The sequence below is a fragment of the Pongo abelii genome, chromosome 4 (genome assembly GCF_028885655.2).
Source record: "Pongo abelii isolate AG06213 chromosome 4, NHGRI_mPonAbe1-v2.0_pri, whole genome shotgun sequence".
Classification (NCBI taxonomy): domain Eukaryota; kingdom Metazoa; phylum Chordata; class Mammalia; order Primates; family Hominidae; genus Pongo; species Pongo abelii.
Window position 1 is genome coordinate 98486412 of NC_071989.2, and position 22967 is coordinate 98509378.

The following is a 22967-nucleotide window of genomic DNA, read 5'->3' on the forward strand; positions in this document are numbered from 1 at the left end:
ATCTAGTCTCTTAGCAATTTCAAGTACACAATACATTATTATTAACTATAGTTATTATGTTGTAGGTTAGGTCCACAGAAATTACCCATCTTATAACTGAAAGTTGGTATTCTTTAATCAAAATCTCCCATTTCTCCCACGCCCTGGCCCCTGGCAAGCACAATTCTACAATTTGCTTTTTTGAGTTTGACTTTTTCAGATTCCACATATAAGTGAGATCAGGCAGTACTTGTCTGAGTCTGGGTTCTCATGTCTGCATCTGAATTCAGTCTACTGCAGTATTATCAGTCATTTAGCCTCTGCTAAGTTCTATACACTCATGAAAGAATGAGAGTGAAGTGGAAAAACAGCATTATTATGAAAACAGCATTATTTTCGTATTATTATGCAAATAGTTTTGACCTCTGAAATCCTCTAAAAGGGTTTCAATGTCTCTTAGATCCCTGGATCACACTCAGCAGTAGTGAGATAGAGAAATCCTTGAAGGCTTTTCAATGGCAAATGATGATCAAAGGCATGTTTTACAACTCCTCATAGCTTTGGTGTATAGAATATGCTGGATGAAGTAACTTGCAACTGCCTGGGCAAGAGTTGAAGAGGGCCTTTAGCTGGGGTGAGAAATTAGGAATGAAGATTCTTGTGAGAAAGAGAAATTAGAAATGAAAATCCTTGTGGGAAAGAGAAGTTAGAAATGAAGATTCAACAGCACTTAATGTCTGTTCAAATGTGGGGAGCAAAAATTATTATACCTTGGCAATTGAGAGGAGAATGGTTTTAAATTAGGAAAAGACACAGAAAATGTCTGTAGTGGGAAATGTGATGAGCTTGTTTATAGGTGTCTTCAGTTTGAGATAATATAGAAGCATGTGTAGGTGGTTAGTAGAGATGTGGAACTAGAATCAGGAAGAAATTGGTGTTAAAGGTTTGGATTTTGGAGACATCCATGCGTGGGGATAGTTGAACTCACAAATGTTAAAATGTACAAAGTAAATTATATTGATTGCAAAGACTAGAAGATTTAGCACAAATACAGGAGTCAGTATTTGGAATTTTTCCCTTAGGTCCCAGCTACTGCTTTCTTTATCAGGCATTTAACATTTAGGCAGTGTTACCTTCAGTCACCTCAACTACTGACCAGGAATCACAGGTTATTTATGTCTAACTTTTAAATTAGTATTATTTTTAATTTACAAGTTATAATTATATTACACATATTGAGTGTAGTATGATGTTTTGATAAATGTATACGTGGAATATTAAATCAAGCTATTAACATATCCATCACTTAACATTTTTGTGATGATACAGTTGAAATGTACTCAGTTATTTTGAAACATACTGTACATTATTATTGATTATAGTCACCCTGGTGTGCAGATCTCAAAAATTCCTCTTGTCTAGGCAAAATTTTGTACCTTTTGACCACCAACTTCCCATTCTCTTGCTCTTCCCCACCCTGGCGACTATTGTTGTACTCTTTGCTATGAATTCAAGTTTTAAAAGATTCCACAACTAGTGAGATCATGCAGTATTTGTCTTTCTGTGCCTAGCTTATTTACTTGGATAATGTCTTCCAGATCCATCCATGTTGTCCCAAATGACAGAATTTTGTTCTTTTTTTGAAACGGAATAGTATTCTATCACGTATATATACCACATTTTCTTTATCCATTCATCTGTTGATAGATATATAGGTTGAGTTCACATTTTGGCTATTGTGAATAGTGCTGTAATGAACATGGGAGTGCAGATATCCCTTTGACATACCGATTTCAATTTCTTTTGACATATTCCTAGACAGAAGTGGGTATTGCTGGATCATTCTGTTCATTGTTGGGGGAACCTCCATACCATTTTCCATGACATCTTACTAGTTTACATTTCTACCAACAGTGCATCTGCAAGGATTTCCTTTTCTCCTCTTCTTCTTTTTTTTAATAAGACTTATTTTAATAGGTGTGAGGTGATAGCTTATTTTGGTTTTAATTTTTATTTTCCTAATGATTAGTGATCAGCATTTTTTTCATGAACCTGTTGGCCATATATAAGACATCTTTTAAGAAGTGTCTTTTCAGGTCTTTAGCCTATTTTATTTTATTTTATTTTATTTTATTTGAGACAGAGTCTTGCTCTGTCGCCCCGGCTAGAGTGCAGTGGTGCAATCTCGGCTCACTGCAACCTCTGCCTCCCGGGTTCAAGTGATTCTTCTGCCTCAGCCTCCCGAGTAGCTGGGATTACAGGCACCGGCCACCATGCCAGCTAATTTCACCATCTTGGCCAGGCTGGTCTCAAACTCCTGACCTCATGATCCACCTGCCTCAGGCTCCCAAAGTGCTGGGATTACAGGCGTGAGCCCCTGGGCCTGGCCTAGCCTATTTTTTAATTGGGTTGTTTCCTTGCTATTGAGTTATTTGAGTTTCTTATATAGTTTGGATATTAACCGTTTATCGGATAGCTGTATGGTTTTAAAATGTTTTTTCCCATTCTTTGGGTTGTCCCTTCATTTTGTGAATTGTTTCCTTTGCTGTGCAGAAGCTTTTTAGTTTGATGCAATCCCATTTGTCAGTTTTTGCTTTTGTCACCTGAACTTCTGGAATCAATAAAAAAATCCTTGCCCAGATTAATGTCATTGGGATATTCCCCGTTTTCATTGAGTAGTTTATAACTTAAGGTCTTTAATTTATTTTGAGTTGATTTATGTATTTGGTGTGAAATATGGGTCTAATTTCATTCTTCCACATGTGGATATCCAGTTTTCTCAACACCATTTATTGGATAGACTCTCTTTCTACATTGTGTGTTCTTGGCACCTTTGTCAAAAATCAGTTGGTTGTAAATGTGTGAGTTAATATCTGGGCTTTCTATCCTATGCCATTTGATCAGTCACTCTGTTTTTATGCCGGTACCAAGATGTTTTGATCATAATTGCTTTATATTTTGAAGTCAGGTAGTGTGATGCATCCAGCCTTGTTCTTTTTGCTTGAGATTGTTTTGGCTATTCAGAGTGTTTTGTGGTTTCATATGAATTTAATTTTTTTTTATTTCTGTGAAAATAGAAAAATGATACCGGAATTTTGATAAGGACTGCATTGAATCTGTAGATCACTTTGGGTAGCATGGACATTTTAACAATATTAATTCCTTCAATTCATGAATGTGGGATATCTTTTTATTTATTTGTGTTTTTTTCTATTTCTTTCATCAGTGTTGTACAGTTTTCAGTATATGAGTCTTTTGTTGTCATAGTTAAATTTACTCCAAAATATTTTATCTTATTTTTTATTGCTGTTGTAAATAGGCTTGTTTTCTTAACTTTTTTGGATAGCTAGTTATTAGTGTATAGAAATGCTACAGATTTTTGTATGTTGATTTTGTATCCTGCGACTTTACTGACTTCAGTTATCAGTTCTAAGAGTTTGTTTTAATGCAAACTTTAGGGTTGTCAATATATAAAACATGTTGTCAGCAAACAGAGACAATTTAATTTCTTCCATTCCTATTTAGGTATGTCTTATTTCTTTCTCTCGCTTAATTGCTTTGGCTGGAACCTTCAGAACTATGTTGAAAAGAAGTGACAATAGTGGGCATCTTTGTCTTGGCCAGGATCTTGGAGAAAACCTTTTTCAACTTTTCGCCATTGAGTGTAATGTTGGTTACTTGTTTGTTAGGTGTGACTTTTATTGTGTTGAAGTACATTTCCTCTATACCTATTATTTGGAGAGCTTTTATCATGAAAGGATGTTGTTTTTTTCAAATACTTATTTTGCATCGATTTAGATGATTATTTGGTTTTTATTCTTTATTTTCTTAGTGCGGTGAATCACATTTATTGATCTGCATATATTGAACCATCCATAAATTCCAAGAATAAATCCCACTTGATCATGGTGAATGATTCTTTTATTGCATTGTTGAATTCAATTTGCTGTTGTCTTACTAGGGATTTTTGCATCTTTGTTCATCAGAGATATTGGCCTGTAATTTCTTTTTTTCTTATAGTGTCTTTGACCTTTATATCAGGATAATGCTGGCCTTGTAAAGTGAGTTTGGAACTATCCTCTGTTCTTCAATTTTTTGGAGTAATTTAAGAAGGATCGGTATTTGCTCTTTAAATGTTTGGTAGAATTCAGCCATGAGGGCATTGGGTTCTGGGACTTCCTTTGATATGAGTCTTTTTATGACTGATTTAATTTCCTTACTCATTATTGATCTGCTTAGGTTTTCTATCTTTTCATGATTCAGTCTTAGTAGGTGCTATGTGTCTAGACATTTATTCATTTTTTCAAGGTTATCCAGTTTTTGGCACATAACTGTGGTAGTTTCTCTTGATCCTTTGTATTTCTGTATTTCTGTGGTATCTGTTGTAATGTCTCCACTTTTATTTCTGATTTTGTTTGAATCTGCACTTTTTTTCTTAGTTGATGTAGCTAAGGGTTTGTCAACTTTTTCTTTAAAAAAAACCAATTCTTAGTTTTATTTATTTTTTCTATTGTTTTTCTAGTCTTTCTTTTATTTATTTTTGCTCTTTGTTATTTGCTTCCTTCTGTTAACTTTGGGCTTAGTTTGTTCTTTTTCTGTTTCCTTTAGTTGTAATATTAGACCATTTATTTGATATTTTATTTCTTTTTCAATACAGGTGTTTATTGCTGTAAATTTTCCTTTTTGGACTGTTTTTGCTGCATACCATACATTTTAGTATATTATTTTTATTTTTGTCATAAGGTATCTTTTTATTTCTTCTGCAAGTCACTTGCTGTTTAGAGTATATTTAATTTCTGCATATTTGTGAATTTCCCAAGATTTCTTCTATTATTGATTTGTAGCTTAATGCCCTTATGATCAGAAAACAAACTTGCTATGCTTTCAGTGCTCTCAAATTTGTTAAGACTTGTTTTGTGGCCTAACATACAGTCTATCCTGAAGAATGTGCTGTTTGCTTGAAAAGAAAGTATATTCTATTGCTGTTGGATAGAAGATTTTGTATATGTCTGTTAGGTCTATTTGGTCTACAATGTAATTTAAGTCCAGCGTTTTCTTATTGATATGCCATCTAGATAGTCAGTTTATTGTTGAAAGTGGGATAATGGGGTCCCCTACTATTATTGTATTGCAGCCTGTATCTCCCTTCAGATCATTTAATAATTGCTTTATTATTTAGGTGCTCCAATGTTGGGTGTATATATATTTATAATTGCTATGTCTTCTTGATGAATTTACCCTTTTGTTATTATATAATGGTCTTCTTTGTCCCTTTTTATAGTTTTTTACTTAAAATCTATTTTGCCTGATATAAGTATAGCTACCCTTCTGTTTTGACTTATATTTGCAAGGAATGCCTTTTTCCATTCCTTCATTTTCACTTTATATGTGTCGTTATTGGTAAATACTCTCTTGTAGGCAGCATATGATTGGATCTTTTTTTTAAAAAAATACATTCAGCCATTCTGTGTCTTTTGATGAATTTAATCAATTTCATTCAGGATAATTATTAATAGGAACAGACTTGCTACTGCCCTTTCATTATTTGTTTTCTGTTTGTTTTGTAAATCTTTTGTTTCTTTCTTCTTCTCTTGCTGTTTTCCTTTGTGGCTTGATGGTTTCCTATGGTGGTCTGCTTTGAATCCTTCCTTTTTATAGTTTTTGCTTCCACTGTAGTTTTCTGCTTTGTGGTTACCATGAGGCTTACATAAAACATCTTGTACTCAAAAACAGCTATTTTAAGTTGATAAAAAATTAACTTCATAGCAAACAAAAACTGTATTTTTATGTTCTCTCCCCTAAAACTTTTATGATTTTGATCTCAGAATTTTTTTTGTAATTTGTATTTCTTAACAATTTATTATAACTACAGTTATTTTTAATAGTTTTGTCTCAGAGTAGAGATAAATTTGCTTTATATAATCACCTTACATTATTAGAATATCCTGAACATGACTGTATTACTTATACCATTCAGTTTTTTTTTTATTTTCTCATGTTTTGTGTTATTAATTATCAGACTTTCATTTAAGCTTAAATAACTCCCTTTAGCAATTCTATAGAGCAGGCCGAGTGGTAACAAACTCTCTTAGCCTTTGTCTGGGAAAAATTTAATTCTCTCTTGTTTCTGAAGGACAGCTTTCCTGAGTAAAGTATTCTTGGTGGAAGTTTTTTTCCCCTCCTTCATTACTTTGAGTTTATTATTCTACTCTCTCAGGGTCTGCAGGGTTTCTGCTGAGAAATCTGCTAATTAGCCATATTGAGGCTCCTTTGAATGCGACTATATTCTCTGTCTCTTGCTGCTTTCAGTATTCTTTCTTTGTATTTGATTTTTGTTTGGGTAAACTCTTCATTGAGTTGAATTTGATTGGAGAACTTTGAGCTTCCAATTTTTAGATAGTGTTGTCTTTCCCCAGATTTAGGCATTTTTCAACCATTATTTTTAAAAATAATGATTCTTGGTATTTTTTCTTTCTCTTCTTTGGGAACTCCTGTTATGTACAGCTTAGTTCTCTTGATTGTGTGACATAATTCCTATAGGCCTTCTCTATTCTTTTTCATTCTTTTTTATTTTTGCTTCTTTGACTGGATAACTTTAAGTATCCTATTTTTTAATTCACTAATTTTCTTTCTTCTGCTTGATCAAGTCTGCCGTTGAAATTTTCTACTGAATTTTTAGAATAGTCATTGTATTACTTATCTCTAGCAGTTCTGTTTGTTTTTTTGTTTGTTTTTATTTCTTTGTCAAATTTCTTATTTTGTTAATGAATTGTTTTCCAAATTGCATTTACTTTTTGCTCTGTATTTTCTTATAGTTCCCTGAACTTCAAGAGAATTATTCTGAATTTTTGTCATTCATTTTATAGATCTCCATTTCTTCAAGATCCATTATTGGAACTTTATTAGTTTCTTTTGGTCATATTTCCCTGATTTTAAAAAAATCCTTATGTTGGCATCTGCACATGCGAGGAAACAGCCACCCTTTTCAGGCTTTTCTAGTGTTCTGTGGTGGTGATAGAACTTGACTTTGTTATCATGTTTTGTATTTGGGCTGGGCTGTTACCTGTGACCTGGGATCAAATGGAAGTGCTGTCTGTGCTCTGAGATCCAGTGAGATCTCTGGTTGGGGTCTTCAGTAAGTCAGAGCTGTTGCCTGGGCTTAGTAATTGCCTCTGATCAGACAGTGTTGTAGATTGTCTTCTCTAGCTGGCTAGTACTGTGGTTTGGGATCTATATCTGCGCAGGGCCACCTACTTGGCTGGGAGGCTGGGTGAGGTGTCTAGATTGCTACTTAACTACTCAGGGTAGGCAGGACTGCAGGCTATGCCGCATAGATATGCATGGACATGGGCTTGCCTCCCATACTAGGGTATCCTTAAGCAGAGCACTGAGGTTTGGTTCAGTAGCTGTTTAGCTGCTGGAGTTGCGCAGAGTCAGATGCTGCCCTCAGAAGACATTCACATACATGCACATGACTCCTGGCCTGGCAAGGGCTTAAGGAGAGCCCCAGGATTTGGTTGGATTGATGCTCACTAGCGGAGTCTGGGCAGGACTAGATTCAGATGATTGCTGACCTGCTTTTAACTTCTAGCTTGGAGCGAAGTTAAGGAAAGTGCTGGGGCTTGGCTAAGTCATAGCTCTGCAGCTGGGTCTGAGTAGGGTCAGATGCTCTCTTTGGATAGTTAGTGGGTCTGGGAAGGGTCAGAGGGTCCCCTTGTGGATAATGCTGACCTGCCCTTGCTTCTTGGCCTGGAAGTGGCTGTGAAGGAGATCACCAGGGCTTGGCTAGGTCACAGCTCTGTAGCTGCATCTAGTTGGGGTCAGATGCTCCCTCTGTGAATGATCACAAATGTACCCCTGCCTTCTAGCCTGAGAAAGGACTAAAGAATACTCTAGAGCTTGGTTGGGTTGCAGCTCAATCACTAGGCTTGGGTGGAGCTAGATGTTCACTCAGCAGATAATTATCAACATGCCGCTATCTCCTGGCCTGGGGAAGTTTTAAGGAGAGCACAAAGGCTGGGTGTGGAAGCTGGCCAGGGATTTGAGCCTGGGAGGCCTGTCAACTGTGCCTCATGCAGAGCAACACTGTTGGGTATCCTTTCTGGTGGTGTGCCTCCACTGGCCACAGGCAGAGCCACCACCAAGATCTGCTTGTCCGTCACTGTGAGCCCTACCCCTGTTCATTGTTTCTAAGTGACCTCAGGTGGTCTAGCCCTGTTGATAGCTAGTGTTTCCAGTGGGGCAAGACAAGGGAGTGTTACCTGTGAATGGGCCCAGAATGTTGGGGAAGCTGAATGTCTGCCTCCAACTCAACTCTCTCTTCCCTCTGTAAAAACCCACAGTTCCTGGGGAATCTCTTGTGTGCCGGACTGTGCTGGCTTGGGGGAGGGGCAACATAGTCAAAGAGAAACTGTTCCTCTTACACTTCAAGTGTAGCTGTTCTTTGTGGTCCAAGGGGTTGTTTCAGCCTTACTCCCATGTTCTGGGATATTCATCAAGGCATTCTTGTCTCTGAATAGTTGCAAATTGGATTTCTGTAGAAAACAGTAGAGCCAGAGAATTCCTATTCCACCATCTTGCTGATGTCATTCTATTTACCTCTCACTTTTTATAGATTGCTTCTCACATTGTACTTTGTTTCCATGTTTTCTACTCCTTCTTCCTCATCCCTGTGGAATGCCCATACCACATTCTGCCAGTCCCCAGCCACCTCCTACCTGGGCTATTACATCACTTCCTGGCCTCCACACTATCTTTACTTTGCCATCAGAGTCCTCTGCCTGTCTCTGTTCTGCTCATTCTTTCCTTAAATAACTTCTCTTTACATTGTCAACGCTTTGACTAGTCATAAATCTGTTATTATCCTAAGATATACAACTTGAGTTGTATATGTATATATCATTCATTCAACAAGTGATTTGTTGAGTAAATTATGTATCTTTCATCATATATTTGTTTCGTTTTTGTCTACTTGTCCTTTAATTTTTTGCCTTTATTAAATTTGCTTTTCTTATTCATCAAGTATTCAAGTGGACTAACTATGTCTCCTTGAGTCACTTATTATTATTCAAAATAGTTGCCTAATGAATGTTTTTAAGGATGATGAGTGCTGCCTGAAGGGCCATTAATTAAAGTTATAGAATTCTCTTTAAAGATTTAAAAAATATATAATAGGCATACTTTCTAAAAGAATTTGCAAAAAATTCTGCCAGAGGCTTGTTAAAGGACCCATTGTGAGGTCTCTTTATTTCTTTTGTTTCTGTGACTTGAGGCTGTAGAAGTATGAAAAGATTGTAGGTAATTATTTAGAATGGCTTATTATAGATCTCCTGAAAGCGGAAATTATGCATTAAATAATGTTCAAGGGCTTTCTTATTTTGAATGTGTCAAATATTTTATTAAAAGTATTAGATTGGAGCTATAACTATGAGGATCACATATTTATTCTGGTTAATGACTTGACAGAGATTATTGGGTGGTGACTGAATTCTTTAAATGGAAGAAGAAGAATGAATATGACAAAGACTATGAGGACATATAAATTTATCTTCCCTTTCACCCTTTTCTCCTTTAGTAGTTAATAGATATTTTTAAGTGCAATTATGTGCCAAGCACATTGGTAGACCCTGGGGAAACAAGGGCAAGCAAAACTACATATAAACCCTGTGCTGAAGAAGTTTTACATGTAGCAGGGAAGAGAGATATTATGTATAATCATACATATAAGTTTCTAGTTATAAATGGATAACTGCTATGAAACAATAGAATACTTTCATACTACAAAATGAGAGGACTTGCCCTGGTCTAAGATATGCCCAGAAAACTTACTTAAGGAAGAATCATTTAATTGAGAATTATATGTTGAGTAGGAGTTGAAGAGGCAGAGGTGATGATGGATCAGGCTCTAGGCAAAGAGAGGTCAGGTGATGGTTGTGAGCATGTGCTTTTAGGGAACTAGAAAGGGACCAATGTGACCCAAATGCAGACAGTAAGGGAACAGTGATACTGGGTTTAACTGAAGATGTAATCAGATAGGGACTTAAAGGATTATGGTCTTTATCCTAAGAGTATTGGGATGCCTTTCTTGAGGAGGTGGTGGGGAGGTGGAGATAGAGAGATGGGCAGAGAGAAAGAGAGAGAGCATGTGTGTGTGTGCACACGGGTGTGCATGCATGTGTGGCTGCCATGGAGGAAAAACTTAAATGTTGGAAGAGAAGAAGTCTGAGAAGGAGCTGGAGGCGCATTCTTTAGAGATGTTGAATGATGAAGCTTGGAAAGTGGTAGGTGACGCCGGTTAGAGAAGTAGTTTGATTCAGATGATGTCTCACAAGTAAAACCATGGAGGTTGGTGATAGATTAGATAACGGAGGGAAACAAGAAAGAGGATGTCAAAGATGAGCCCTAATTTCTGCAACTGGTGGGTGAATGGTAGTACTGTAACTATTGTGGTGGTGATTGCTTGGGAGAGGACCAGGCTTTTAGGGGCAGAGAAAATGAGTTTAGTTGGAATATGTTTAAGTTTGCCATTCACATGCATTACTGATTATAGTAGTAGTAGGCACTACTGATTATAGAGTTTAGAGGAGGGTCTTTGTTTGCTGATATACATTGGAAGTCCGTAAGTACAGAAGGTCATTTTACTACAGGCAGAGATTATCTTGGTTGAGACTATTGAATCAGCTCATTTTAAACTTCAGAGATGTTGAGATACCCCTGAATTAATTTTTTTACTCAGTGTCTCCAGTTTTATAAAACTTTATGAAAAATATATGGCCATTTAAAATGCAAGTTTATTGATAAACTTTTTTTTGACTGCCTTAACTTTTTATGCAACGTTTGCTAAAGTGTGATAGTACTTAAGTCCATCACTATAAATAAGCACGAGCAGTGGTTCTTGATATGTAAGAGTAAGGATATGGGGCTTCCCATTGTAACCTGTGGGCTAAAATTGTAGAAGAGGCTCATACGTTCTTATTCTTGGTGCTATTTTAATATCTAACCAATCTCATTTGATATCTTTTTTTTTTTTTGAGACGGAGTCTTAATGTGTCACCCAGGCTGGAGAGCAGTGGCACAATCTCGGCTCACTGCAAGCTTCGCCCCCTGGGTTCACGCCATTCTCCTGCCTCAGCCTCCCAAGTAGCTGGGACTACAGGTGCCCACCACCATGCCCGGCTAATTTTTTGTGCTTTTAGTAGAAACAGGGTTTCACCATGTTAGCTAGGATGGTCTTGATCTCCTGACCTCGTGATCCGCCTGTCTCTGCCTCCCAAAGTGCTGGGATTACAGGCGTGAGCCACTGTGCCCGGCCTCATTTGATATCTTTATGTTCCAATGTGTTTATCTAAATACTGGAATTTGTGCATGTTTTTCTATGATTTCTCATTTTTTCTCCCAGTTTTATTTAAGTCTGGAAATTATTCAGTATTGTATATAACATAGTAAGCCCCCTTCCTTCTTAACTTGTGTAGATATAAATATGTCCTTTGGCTATTTTTTACTTCTTTTTTAGAAGCAACCCTATTAACTGATATATATATATATGGACAAGATGTAACTCTGTTGCCTAGGGTAGAGTGCAGTAGCATGATCATGGTTCATTGCAACCTTGACCTCCTGGGCTCAAACGATCCTGCCACCCCAGCTTCCCAGGCAGCTGGGACCACAGGTGCTTGCCACCATGCCTGGCTAATTTTTGTTTTTTGTAGAGACAGGGTCCCACTGTGTTGCTGGGTCTCAAACTCCTGGGCTCAAGCAATCTTCCTGCTTTGGCCTCCCAAAGTGCTAGGATTACAGGTGTGAGCCACTGCACCCAGCCTTGCTTTGAACTATCAAAAATATGGTTTCCTGATAACATTTCAAAAACATTGGAAGAATTTACTTTAAGAGTCATAAATTTGTTCATATCCTTTGGCCTAATTAATTAACTTGAAGAATTTATCAAGTGAAGATAATTAACATGAAGAATTCTGTCTCTACTTAATATTTAATGATTAAATATACAATAACAAATATCAAATGTAGGGAAATTATTAAATATATTTTGATCAACCATATATATTATCTATGCACTGAAATTATAGACTTGAAAACTATGTAGAAACATAGAAAACTGTAGTAGTATAGACATGGTGTAATATTGTTAATTAAGAGTTTTTTGTATGTATACTGTTTATAACTGTGTCAATTATGAATTCATATGAATGGTAACTAGAAAGGAAAATGAAACATTTCATGATGGGATTATAAGTATGTTTCACTTTTTAAAATATCCTGCTATGCTATCTAATAAATATTAAGATGAATATAAAAGAGTTTAAAATTAGTTTTGGTTTTAGCAGCCAGTAATTTCTTTTTTATTAAATGGGTATGGATACCTCATCAAGCTGGCTTGATCATTCTAAAGCACTTAAAAAATTATTATTTACATCCAGTTATTTCAGAAATTGAAGTATATTTAGTTACCTCAGAAATCACAATGGAACTTTGAGATTTTGGAAGATTTTGCTTTGGAACCGATGCAGGGAGTGTGGGAGGTGACAGTTTACATCTCACTCAAGTTGTTTTTTCTTTCCTTCCTGCAGCCCACATACTTCTTATTGGCCAAGATATGTCCGCTCTTTACTGCTGGAATTCGGAGCTTAATCAGTTCTCTTTTGTTCTGGAAGTATCTTCTGCTTATGATGTAGCTTCTGTTACAGTAAAGTCCCTTAATTCAAGCAAGAATTTAATAGCTCTAGTGGGAGCTCATTCACATATATATGAGCTAGCCTACATTTCCAGCCATTCTGACTTTATTCCTAGGTAGGTTCAACATTTTATGCTAAGTATCTTTATGCTCACTGTAATTTTGTATGACAGCTCATTTCCAAGTCTTTATTTAGTGACTGAAAAATATACAAAATATAAGAGCTATTTATCAGCCTGAAATTTGGTTATTATCCATATTTCTAATATCTATTCTACCAAGTTAATCAGTATTACATGAATATTTTGGATTAAAATTTTAGTTATGAAATGTTGTGATTTTTCCAAACCTTTAATATTAATTAATGTAATGAGTAGTCTACTATGTATATATCTTAAATTTGTTATAGTTGACTTATTTTGTATATGCTTCTTATGGTAGTTCAGGTGAACTGATATTTGAACCTGGTGACAGAGAAGCTACAATAGCAGTAAATATCCTTGATGATACAGTTCCAGAAAAAGAAGAATCCTTCAAAGTTCAACTTAAAAATCCCAAAGGAGGAGCAGAGATTGGCATTAATGATTCTGTAACAATAACCATTCTGTCTAATGATGATGCCTATGGGATTGTCGCATTTGCTCAGGTAATGATACTGAAGACCCCACACTTGCAATGCAAAATGTTTTATTTATTGTATTTGTGTATTAGCTATTATTAGCACTCAGCAAGTCATAGTTTGAGCATCATCAGCCTCTCTCCCTTCCCTTTCCCCTGCCTCCCTTTTATGTGCATTCTAGGGTGAATTCTACTGACATTTTGCAATTTACAGTCTTACACACTGGACTCTGAGTCAACTTGTCCTAATCATTTTGTTATTTTCAGATTCCTTTTATAGGATTGACTTTGAAATGTTACAAGTTGATCTTGGTCTAGAAGTTTGGCTCTGCTGTTAGCTGTTACCAGAGAGAAAGGATGAAATAGATGCTAAATACAATATATACTGTGTGATATACACATCACATACAAATATATTACTGTCCTATTATGCTTTGTTACTTCTGTGGAGAGGGGAAGAGAATGAGAGGTGGGGTGGGGGGAGTGGGGAGGAGAGAGAGAGGGTTGTAATTATATGTATGTTGGACATGTAGATGTCTTTTCCTGAGGAAAGAGAACCATGCAAATCCTAAGTTACTTCTGTGCCCAGATTTCATATTTCTTTATTAGCAAGCAAAAGGACATCTATTATTTGCATCATTTAATCCTTTTGGCAAAGTGAATTCTTACTTCTTAATTCGAGTTATAGCTGCAGCCATCATGTATCTTTCTCTGAAATATTTTTCATATGAGGAAAACTTAACCCAAATTTGCCTGCACACCAAGAGCATGTCCTCAGAGAAGGTGAGCTTCAGGGTTAGTTGGATACTCTACCATGTCATTTTGGCTTAGATTGTTTCTCTCTCTCTACTTTGCCATCACAAAATTGACTTTCGTTTGGTTGTTTGAAAGCTGATGTTATTGTTAAGGTTACTATGTTCTGTTCATGTTCATTTGGGGCAGAGAGAGATATTTTATGAGATTCTCAAAGTAAAGAAGACATTTCCCAAAAGACTGTAGAAAATGGCTTATGTCTCATTGTCCAGAACTGGGTAACAAGCCCACTCACTCATTCATTCATTAATTCATGCAGCAGTTATTTAACAAACGCCTGTTAGGTACCAGATACTGTTTCAGATGCTACAGTCATGTTAGAAAATAAAACGGTAAAATTCTTTATTTTCATGGTCCTTAAATTCTAGAGAGGGCAAGGGGAGAAAGACAGTAAACACAGACATAAGAAAATATGTGCCATATCTGATGGTGATGAGTGTACTATGAAGAAACGTTAGGCAAGGAGGGCAGATGGAGAATGCAAGGGAGGGAGTGGAGGTTGTATGTGGGGAAATCTAAAATAGGATGATCAGTAAGGGCTGTTTGGAGGAAATGACAGAATGACAAAGACTGGTGGGGGATGAGGGTGTGAGCTATGTAATATCTGGGGTAGGAACATTTAAAGCAGAAGGACCTATCAGCAAGAGCAAAGGCCCTGCAGTGTAGCCCTGCCCATCTGGAGCAACAAGGAGGCCACTGTGGCTGATGTCTGCATGTGATAGGGGATGAGGTTCAACAGGTGCAGGGCCAGGGCTCTGTGTCAGGGATCCCCATGACCACCCACAGTTTCGATGAGTCACTAAGAGGACTCACAGGGCCTAACATTTAGTCATACCCATGGCTATGATTTATTACAGCAAAGAATACAAAATAAAATCATTGAAGGGAAAAAGCTCATGGGGTGTGAAGTCCAGAGGAAGCCAGGGCAAGCTTCTAAGATTCCCCCTCCCACCCCCATCCATTGACACAGGACACACTTAATTCCCCAGCATTGAGTTGTCACAACATGTATAAAATGTTGCCAACCAGGGAAGCATACTAGGGACTCAGTGCCCAGGATTTTAACTGGGGTCTGATCATGCAGGCACCCTCTCTGCCTGGCACACACCAAAATTCTAGACTCTCAGAAAGAAATGAATGTTCAGCATAAGCCACAATTATTACGCAGTTTAGGCACGGGGAGCCGCTTAATAGTTCCAGAATGGTGGGAACTCTTCTGAAATCCAAGTTCTCAGACACCAGCGGAGAGCCGACCTGTGAACAAGCCTTTAAGGATAGCAGTCAGGTCTGCTGTGTGAACACTTGCCTGCATAAGCCCGTTAGCATTATAATGAATTTGGGCCCTGAGGGAATTAGAGAGCCTTTGAAGGGGAGGAGTAGAAAAGTGAATGATCTGACTCACGTTTTAGAAGGAACAACTCTGACCATAGTATAGAGAATAGATTGTAAGTGGGCAAGGACAGAAATAGACCAGTTAGGAGTTATTACAGTAATAAATGATGGAGCTATGGGAAGCATGAATTTGCTGCTCATTGAGATATGGATGACTATAGGAAGAGCTGGTGTAGGGGATAAGATGAGGAGTTTTGGATGTGCTTAAAGTCTTGTGTCTATTTCATGCAAGGGTCAGAAGTTTACACTGCTACTCAATCTGGTCCATCCCTGGAGCTAAGCATAGATCAGCTTCCTCTGAGGCATCTCTGCGCAATAGGGATATAATGTGTGCCTCATATGTAAATTTAAGTTTCCTAGCAGCCTACGTTTTTTAAAAGTATAAAGAAGCAGGTCACTTGATTTTAATATATTTTATTTAACCCAATGTATCCGAAATATTTTTTCAATATACAATCAACATAAAATTATTGAGGAAATAGTTTACATTTTTCATATCTTGTCTTCAAATTTTAGTGTGCATTTTACACTTACAGACTAGCTACACTAACTACATTTCAATTGGTCAATAGCCACATGTGGCCAGTGGCTACTGTGAAGGAGAAGGCAACCCTAAGACATGAACTGGGTCGTGAGTGGGGAGAGTTAGAAAGAAACAAGAGGACCCCTATTCTTATTAGGTACTCACTTGTTTCTTCACTCTATTCAGATCTCTGCAAAATGACACCTTACCAGAAAGTTCTTCATTGATGGAAAATTGCAGCTCCCCACCATCATTCTGTATCTTTTTATCCTTATAAAAAGTTTCTTCTTTATGACACTTGTAATTACCTAGTTTGTCTATCATCAAGGTTTTCTTTTTTTTTTTTTTTTTTTAACTAGAATTGAAGAGTATGAGAGCTGGGATACTACTGTGTTCACAGCTTTATCCCTTCACCCAGAAAAGTGCCTGGCACATGCTAGGGGCTTAGGATGAACCTGTCATTCTGTGGGAGAGGCAGAACACTTACAAGGCCTTCTCAAGGCCTTATACAAGTCTATAGGGCAGAGCTGGGCTTCCTGGGGTGAGAACCGGCATGCTCTGCTGTGTGGTTCCATCTTCTCACCCTGCAGCCTTACAGCAGATGGAGAGCACATGCTATTCCTCAACTGTTTGAGCGTGGTAGATTTCCCCTTATGAAGCTTGTTCCAAAATTGTTCTGGAGACATAAAATTACTGTTATTCAATACTTGCCAGTAGATACTGAATTCTTTCAATCTGTTCAGTAGAATTCTTCATTACAGGTCTTTTATGTCTGGACAATCTCATTTCAAAATGAGATATAGTAGATAATGAGAATTTCTTGAATATTTTCTGGCTGCATGAAGTGCTTATTTTATTAACCCTCATTAATGGAGGGCATGGAGCCAGAGAGAGCTGGCTTTTTAAAAAGGCCTTGTCTTTTGTGAATAAATTATGTGCATATTTTAAAATCAAGGCATTTTATTTAGGAATGTTTGATTGCCTGGAGCAAGATTTTATTACTGTGTAACATCTGTAACAATGTGTTAAAATGCTGTGTAAAATATTGCTAAAGGATAGGATCGCTACTCAAATTAGCATTCTAAGTAAAAGCTCTCATAAGTTTTAAGAAATTAATGGGGGCATCTCTTTTCGTTATCATAGTGACCTGAATGGAAAGATTTTCAAAAATCTTTACACTCCATATTCTTGCTTTACTGCATATGGAAAATCCAGGGGTATTGTGAGAAGAGATCCTTTGAAGCATTCATTTTGAGGAACAGTTCATGAAATGGCTGTCAAGAGACGTGTATGTTTGGTGAAGAGTGTTGTAGTCACACAGAAATAGATAATTAGTTTGGGACAAAAGAAAGAGGCTAGGAAGCATAGATAAGAAGAAGAAAGAAAGTAAATAATTCTATCATAAGGGAAAGGGATATTTCAGGCAGGAAAAAACAGTTGTAAAGACCATGAACTAAGGATGAAACACCATCAATGGAGGCAGGAGAGCCCACAGAAACATTTCAGAGGATATGAATTTAAGAATAAGAGACATTTGCCAGTGATCAAGGAGAAAGCTCTAATTCTCATGACATCGTTGTGCATGGATGAGATGTTGGAAACCATATAGGTCAAGCTCTTCTTTTACAAATAGGAAACAAAGACCTAGTGGGATTGCCAGAAGTTACACAGGGGAAAAAGGCTTCCCTGCTCTCCTGACTCTATATCCTTTCTCTTCTACAAACTTTTTACATACTATGAATACTTTTACAAAAGTACATGCTTTCTGAGTATTAATGTAATATATGTTCACTGAACAAAATTTGAAAAATATAGAAAAAGAAACATAAAATAATCCTATAATAATTAACATTTTTGCTTACTTTCACTTAGTCTTTTACTTATTCAAACATGTGTGTTTTAAATCATGGTCATTCTATATGACTGTTTTTTAATTGTCGTTTTCACTTACTATGTCACGTTGCTCAGGACTGCAAAGTTTGCAAATCAATAATAACATGAGACAAAAAAAGAAGTCTGATTAGGTAATTTCAGGTAACCCCTTGTGACTTTCTTTGTATTTTTTTAGAATTCATTATATAAGCAAGTGGAAGAAATGGAGCAAGATAGCCTAGTAACCTTGAACGTTGAACGCTTAAAAGGAACATATGGCCGTATAACCATAGCATGGGAAGCTGATGGAAGTATTAGTGATATATTTCCTACCTCAGGAGTGGTATGTAATTTACAAAGTTATAGGAGACACTTTTAAATTATGGTTACTAGTGATGTATGGGACCAAATCCTGCCTTATGGATGAAGTGTTTGAGTTTGACCATGTCAACACTGGATTCCTACTAATCATTGTAGAGAGGGATACAATTTAAGGTTAGTTTTCTAGTTGTGGGTATTGTTCTTTTTTAAAAAAATATAAAACCAAAATTGTCCTTTAAAAAGTTATTCTTTTTGAGTTTCAGTACATTCGTTGGCCACATTGTGGGTGCATTACATTGTTAGAAAGATAAAATCAACCAAATAGGATCAAAATGTGGTTTCCAGGTTTAGGCACAATGGAAGTAGTAAGTAGGGAACAAGTCTGTGTGAAACAGTCGGACTTATGAAAAAGTAGATCTGAGTTGTGGAGTGATATAGGTTGGGTTTCCTGTAAATAGACTCTGAGATTGAGAGTTGTGGACAGAAGGATTTTGGGGAGATACATCTATGAGGATGTGAGGAAGGTGAGGATGTGCAGAGGGAGAAGTTGATCCACAGGCAATTGCAACTGAGGTTGATTGCAACTGAGTTCAGGAGATGAGCTGGTCCTTAGGAGTTGTTCCCAGTTTAGAGCTGAGCCATTGATATCCCCATTTTAGCAGTCCTTGACTTTAGGCCGCCCTCAGGGTTGGGTATAAACTTGAGTGAGACAATTTGCTGTAGCAAAGGGTGATTCCCAATGAGGAGCACAGAACCTGTTGTTCCTAGCAGCCCAGGGATGGGTACATCAGCCCCAAAAAGGGATCCGGGCAGACGACAAGATTATCCATTACTTGAGAATAGTATAAAGTTGGAGCTGAGATTCAAGAATGGAATCAGAATGAGCCAAATAAGTACATGATTAACAACAAGAGGGATCAGAGAGCCTTTTGTTCCTAGCTGGAAGATGGGTTGTCTTCTTGGCTTGCCTTTGGTTTCATAGATTAGTCTGTGTATATTGCCCAGATGCTTCTCTGAAGAGTTCTTTTAAAGGAACTCTCAAGGAACTGTCTCAAAAAAAGGACAGGTATATATCATGGTTCATCATTTCTAGGTTTCTGTATTATTTCAAAGGTGATTGGAGCTTCTGTATATTAAGAATGTTATAGCAAATTCTATTGCGTTTAATATTTACTTTAGGTAAGCTGCCAAAACTATAAGTTGTGTCTGTCAGGTTCTATATGTTCTGATTTATATTTCTCCAATTATCATTTCTTATATAAACATGATTACAATTATTTCTAATTTAAATATATAATGGTACCTTAGACATAGACTATATTTTGGAAGAATTAATTATTTCATTCAGGGAGCTAGTACATCTTTTTTCTGTAAAGGGCCAGATAGTAAATATTTTAGGCTTTGTGAGCCATTTGGTCTCTTTCACTACTACTTTGCCTTTGTAATAGAATTGTGCTAGGCAATATAAGCAATATTAGCAGACAATATAGGCAGCAATAGACAATATGCAATTGAATGAGCTTGGTTGTGTTCCAGTAAAACTTGATTTATGACAAATGGGTTTGGCCATTGGGCAGTAGTTTTCTGACCTCTGATTTTATTAACAAAGCTCTTGAATTTATTTTTTTAACTTTTATTTTAAGTTCAGGGGTACCTGTGCAAGCTTGTTACATAGGTAAACGGGTGTCATGGGGTTTTGTTGTACAGATTATTTCATCATCCAGGTATTAAGCCTAGTACCCATTAGTTATTTTTCCTGATCCTCTCTCTTCTTCCACCTTCTACCCTCGAATAAGCCCCAGTGTGTGTTGTTTCCCTCTATGTGTCCATGTGTTCTCATCATTTAGCTCCCACTTATAAGTGAGAACATGTGATATTTGGTTTTCTGTTCCTGTGTTAGTTTGCTAAGGATAATGACTTCCAGCTCCATCCACGTCCCTGCAAAAGACATGACCTCATTTTTCTTTTATGGCTGCATACCTGAAGAAAGAAATACCATTCAATATAGCAATCCCATTACTGGGTATATACCCAAAGGTATATAAATCATTCTATCATAAATACATATGCATATATATGTTCATTGCAACACTCTTCGCAATAGCAAAGACATGGAATCAACCTAAATGTCCATCAACGATAGACTGAATAGAGCTTTTGAATTTATATTCTCCATTGCCTTTTCCAGGTGGAAAAATGAATGTCAGCAAAGGTAGATCCATCAGCCTATAATGCTAGTTTGAATAATTATAAATAGTTTGTAGCTGCATTGCTGGAGAGTGGTGTGTGAGGTGGGAATCAGTGAAAAAATGACATTCAAGAAGTCCTATCAGCAATGTCTTCAGATGCTTTTTAGCAAATTTGGATTTGACTCTTTAGACAGGAGAGACACAAAAGGAGAAGACAGATGCTATGATTTGCATCTATCCCTATCTTTCTCTCTCCACCTGTGTTTTAGTTGATTCATTGCTTAGTGATATATCTGTTCAGAGTTAGTCAAAGGAAATAATCCGGGCAAAAGTTTTGTAGAGAAAAATCTTTAAGCTAGTATGCCACCCGATTTTATTTTTATGGATCTTTGTATATGGTATCTAGAACTTAGATTCCCGGAGAGACTATATACTTTATCTTAGAATGGAATTCAGGCTCCTATATTTGACAATTTGGCTGCATGTTTTTTTTTTTTATTAGCTTAAAGTTTATAAATGGTTTGCTTTTTCCTTTTTCCTAACAATCTTCTGTTAATATGAAAGGCATCTGATTTGTAGAATCATATTATTATGTTGCTTAAATATCTCTTGCTATTTAAGTTACGGGTTTAATAAAAGAAAATCAATTTTTTAAAATTATTATTATACTTTAAGTTTCAGGGTACATGTGCACAATGTGCAGGTTAGTTACATATGTATACATGTGCCATGCTGGTGTGCTGCACCCATTAACTCGTCATTTAGCATTAGGTATATCTCCTAATGCTATCCCTCCCCCCTCCCCCCACCCCACAACAGTCCTCAGAGTGTGATGTTCCCCTTCCTGTGTCCATGTGTTCCCATTTTTCAATTCCCATCTATGAGTGAGAACGTGCGGTGTTTGGTTTTTTGTCCTTGCGATAATTTACTGAGAATGATGATTTCCAGTTTCATCCATGTCCCTACAAAGGACATGAACTCATCATTTTTTATGGCTACATAGTATTCTATGGTGTATATATGCCACATTTTCTTAATCCAGTCTATCATTGTTGGACATTTGGGATGGTTCCAAGTCTTTGCTATTGTGAATAGTGCTGCAGTAAACATACGTGTGCATGTGTCTTTATAGCAGCATGATTTATAGTCCTTTGGGTATATACCCAGTAATGGGATGGCTGGGTCAAATGGTATTTCTAGTTCTAGATCCCTGAGGAATCGCCACACTGACTTCCACAATGGTTGAACTAGTTTACAGTCCCACCAACAGTGTAAAAGTGTTCCTATTTCTCCACATCCTCTCCAGCACCTGTTGTTTCCTGACTTTTTAATGATTGCCATTCTAACTGGTGTGAGATGGTATCTCATTGTGGTTTTCATTTGCATTTCTCTGATGGCCAGTGATAATGAGCATTTTTTCATGTGTCTTTTGGCTGCATAAATGTCTTCTTTTGAGAAGTGTCTGTTCATATCCTTTGCCCACTTTTTGATGGGGTTGTTTGTTTTTTTCTTGTAAATTTGTTGGAGTTCATTGTAGATTCTGGATATTAGCCCTTTGTCAGATGAGTAGGTTGCCTACTCAAGAAAATCAGTTTTTAAATATTCTTACTACATAGCGACAATTACAAAATAAATAACGTCTTCTTTCTTTAAAATTCTAGATTTCATTTACTGAAGGCCAGGTACTGTCAACAATCACTCTGACTATTCTTGCTGATAATATACCAGAGTTATCAGAGGTTGTGATTGTAACCCTCACCCATATCACCACAGAAGGGGTTGAGGACTCATACAAAGGTGCTACTATTGATCAGGACAGAAGCAAGTCTGTTATAACAACTTTGCCCAATGACTCACCTTTTGGCTTGGTGGGCTGGCATGCTGCGTCTGTCTTCATTAGAGTAGCAGAGCCTAAAGGTAAATATTGTTAAATATCTTTCAAGTTTTAATGAGAAGCTTCATTGGATAATTTAATTCTAATATTTATAAGGAATGTAAATTTCTCTTTTTATATGACTTTTTCAGTTTGACAGGTCATACTCAATCCTTTTTGTTTATTGTTGTTAAATCTGGTAATCATGTGAAATCACCTAGCAGTAATGTTATAGGAAATGTGTCTTTTAAAAGATACATTATAATAGAAATATTAATATTTTAGTTGTGAGTACAGTAGAAGTGACTGTTTTTTATTTTACTTTTTCTTTTTCATCATTCGTCTGTTCTCTTTCTTCACTCAGCTATATTTTCTATAGATTTTCAGTAGTTACAGAGAACAATGAGCAACACAATGAAATGTACTGGCACTAAAGGTATTAATTGTTTAATCCAAAATAGTAATTAGAATAATTTTATCGTGTGAAGTGTACAGTGGTCAGTTTCTCTTTTGAGTACTAAAATCATCACCCAAATAATTATTCATATTAGCTGCTGGTGAAGGTTCTAAGATTTTCACATAATAACATGGACGTCCAGCTTTCAAGTACCTTTCATTTGAATAGTCAATGGGAAAAATACAACATGTGGTTATGTTCCTGGGTCTTTAATATGGCAAATTAAGTTTTTAAAATCTAAA

General features: G+C 36.7%; 1 protein-coding gene across 10 annotated transcripts in view; it reads left to right on the forward strand.

The window, feature by feature from the left end:
• ADGRV1 (adhesion G protein-coupled receptor V1) overlaps positions 1-22967 on the forward strand; it is a 583931-nt gene that overhangs the window by 170186 nt on the left and 390778 nt on the right. For all 10 annotated transcript variants that reach the window (XM_054555740.2, XM_054555742.2, XM_054555736.2 and 7 more), the window contains 4 exons: positions 12564-12783; positions 13109-13313; positions 18082-18228; positions 22057-22312. In XM_054555740.2, the coding sequence (XP_054411715.1) occupies positions 12564-12783; positions 13109-13313; positions 18082-18228; positions 22057-22312 (828 nt within the window). The remainder of the gene's footprint in view (positions 1-12563; positions 12784-13108; positions 13314-18081; positions 18229-22056; positions 22313-22967) is intronic.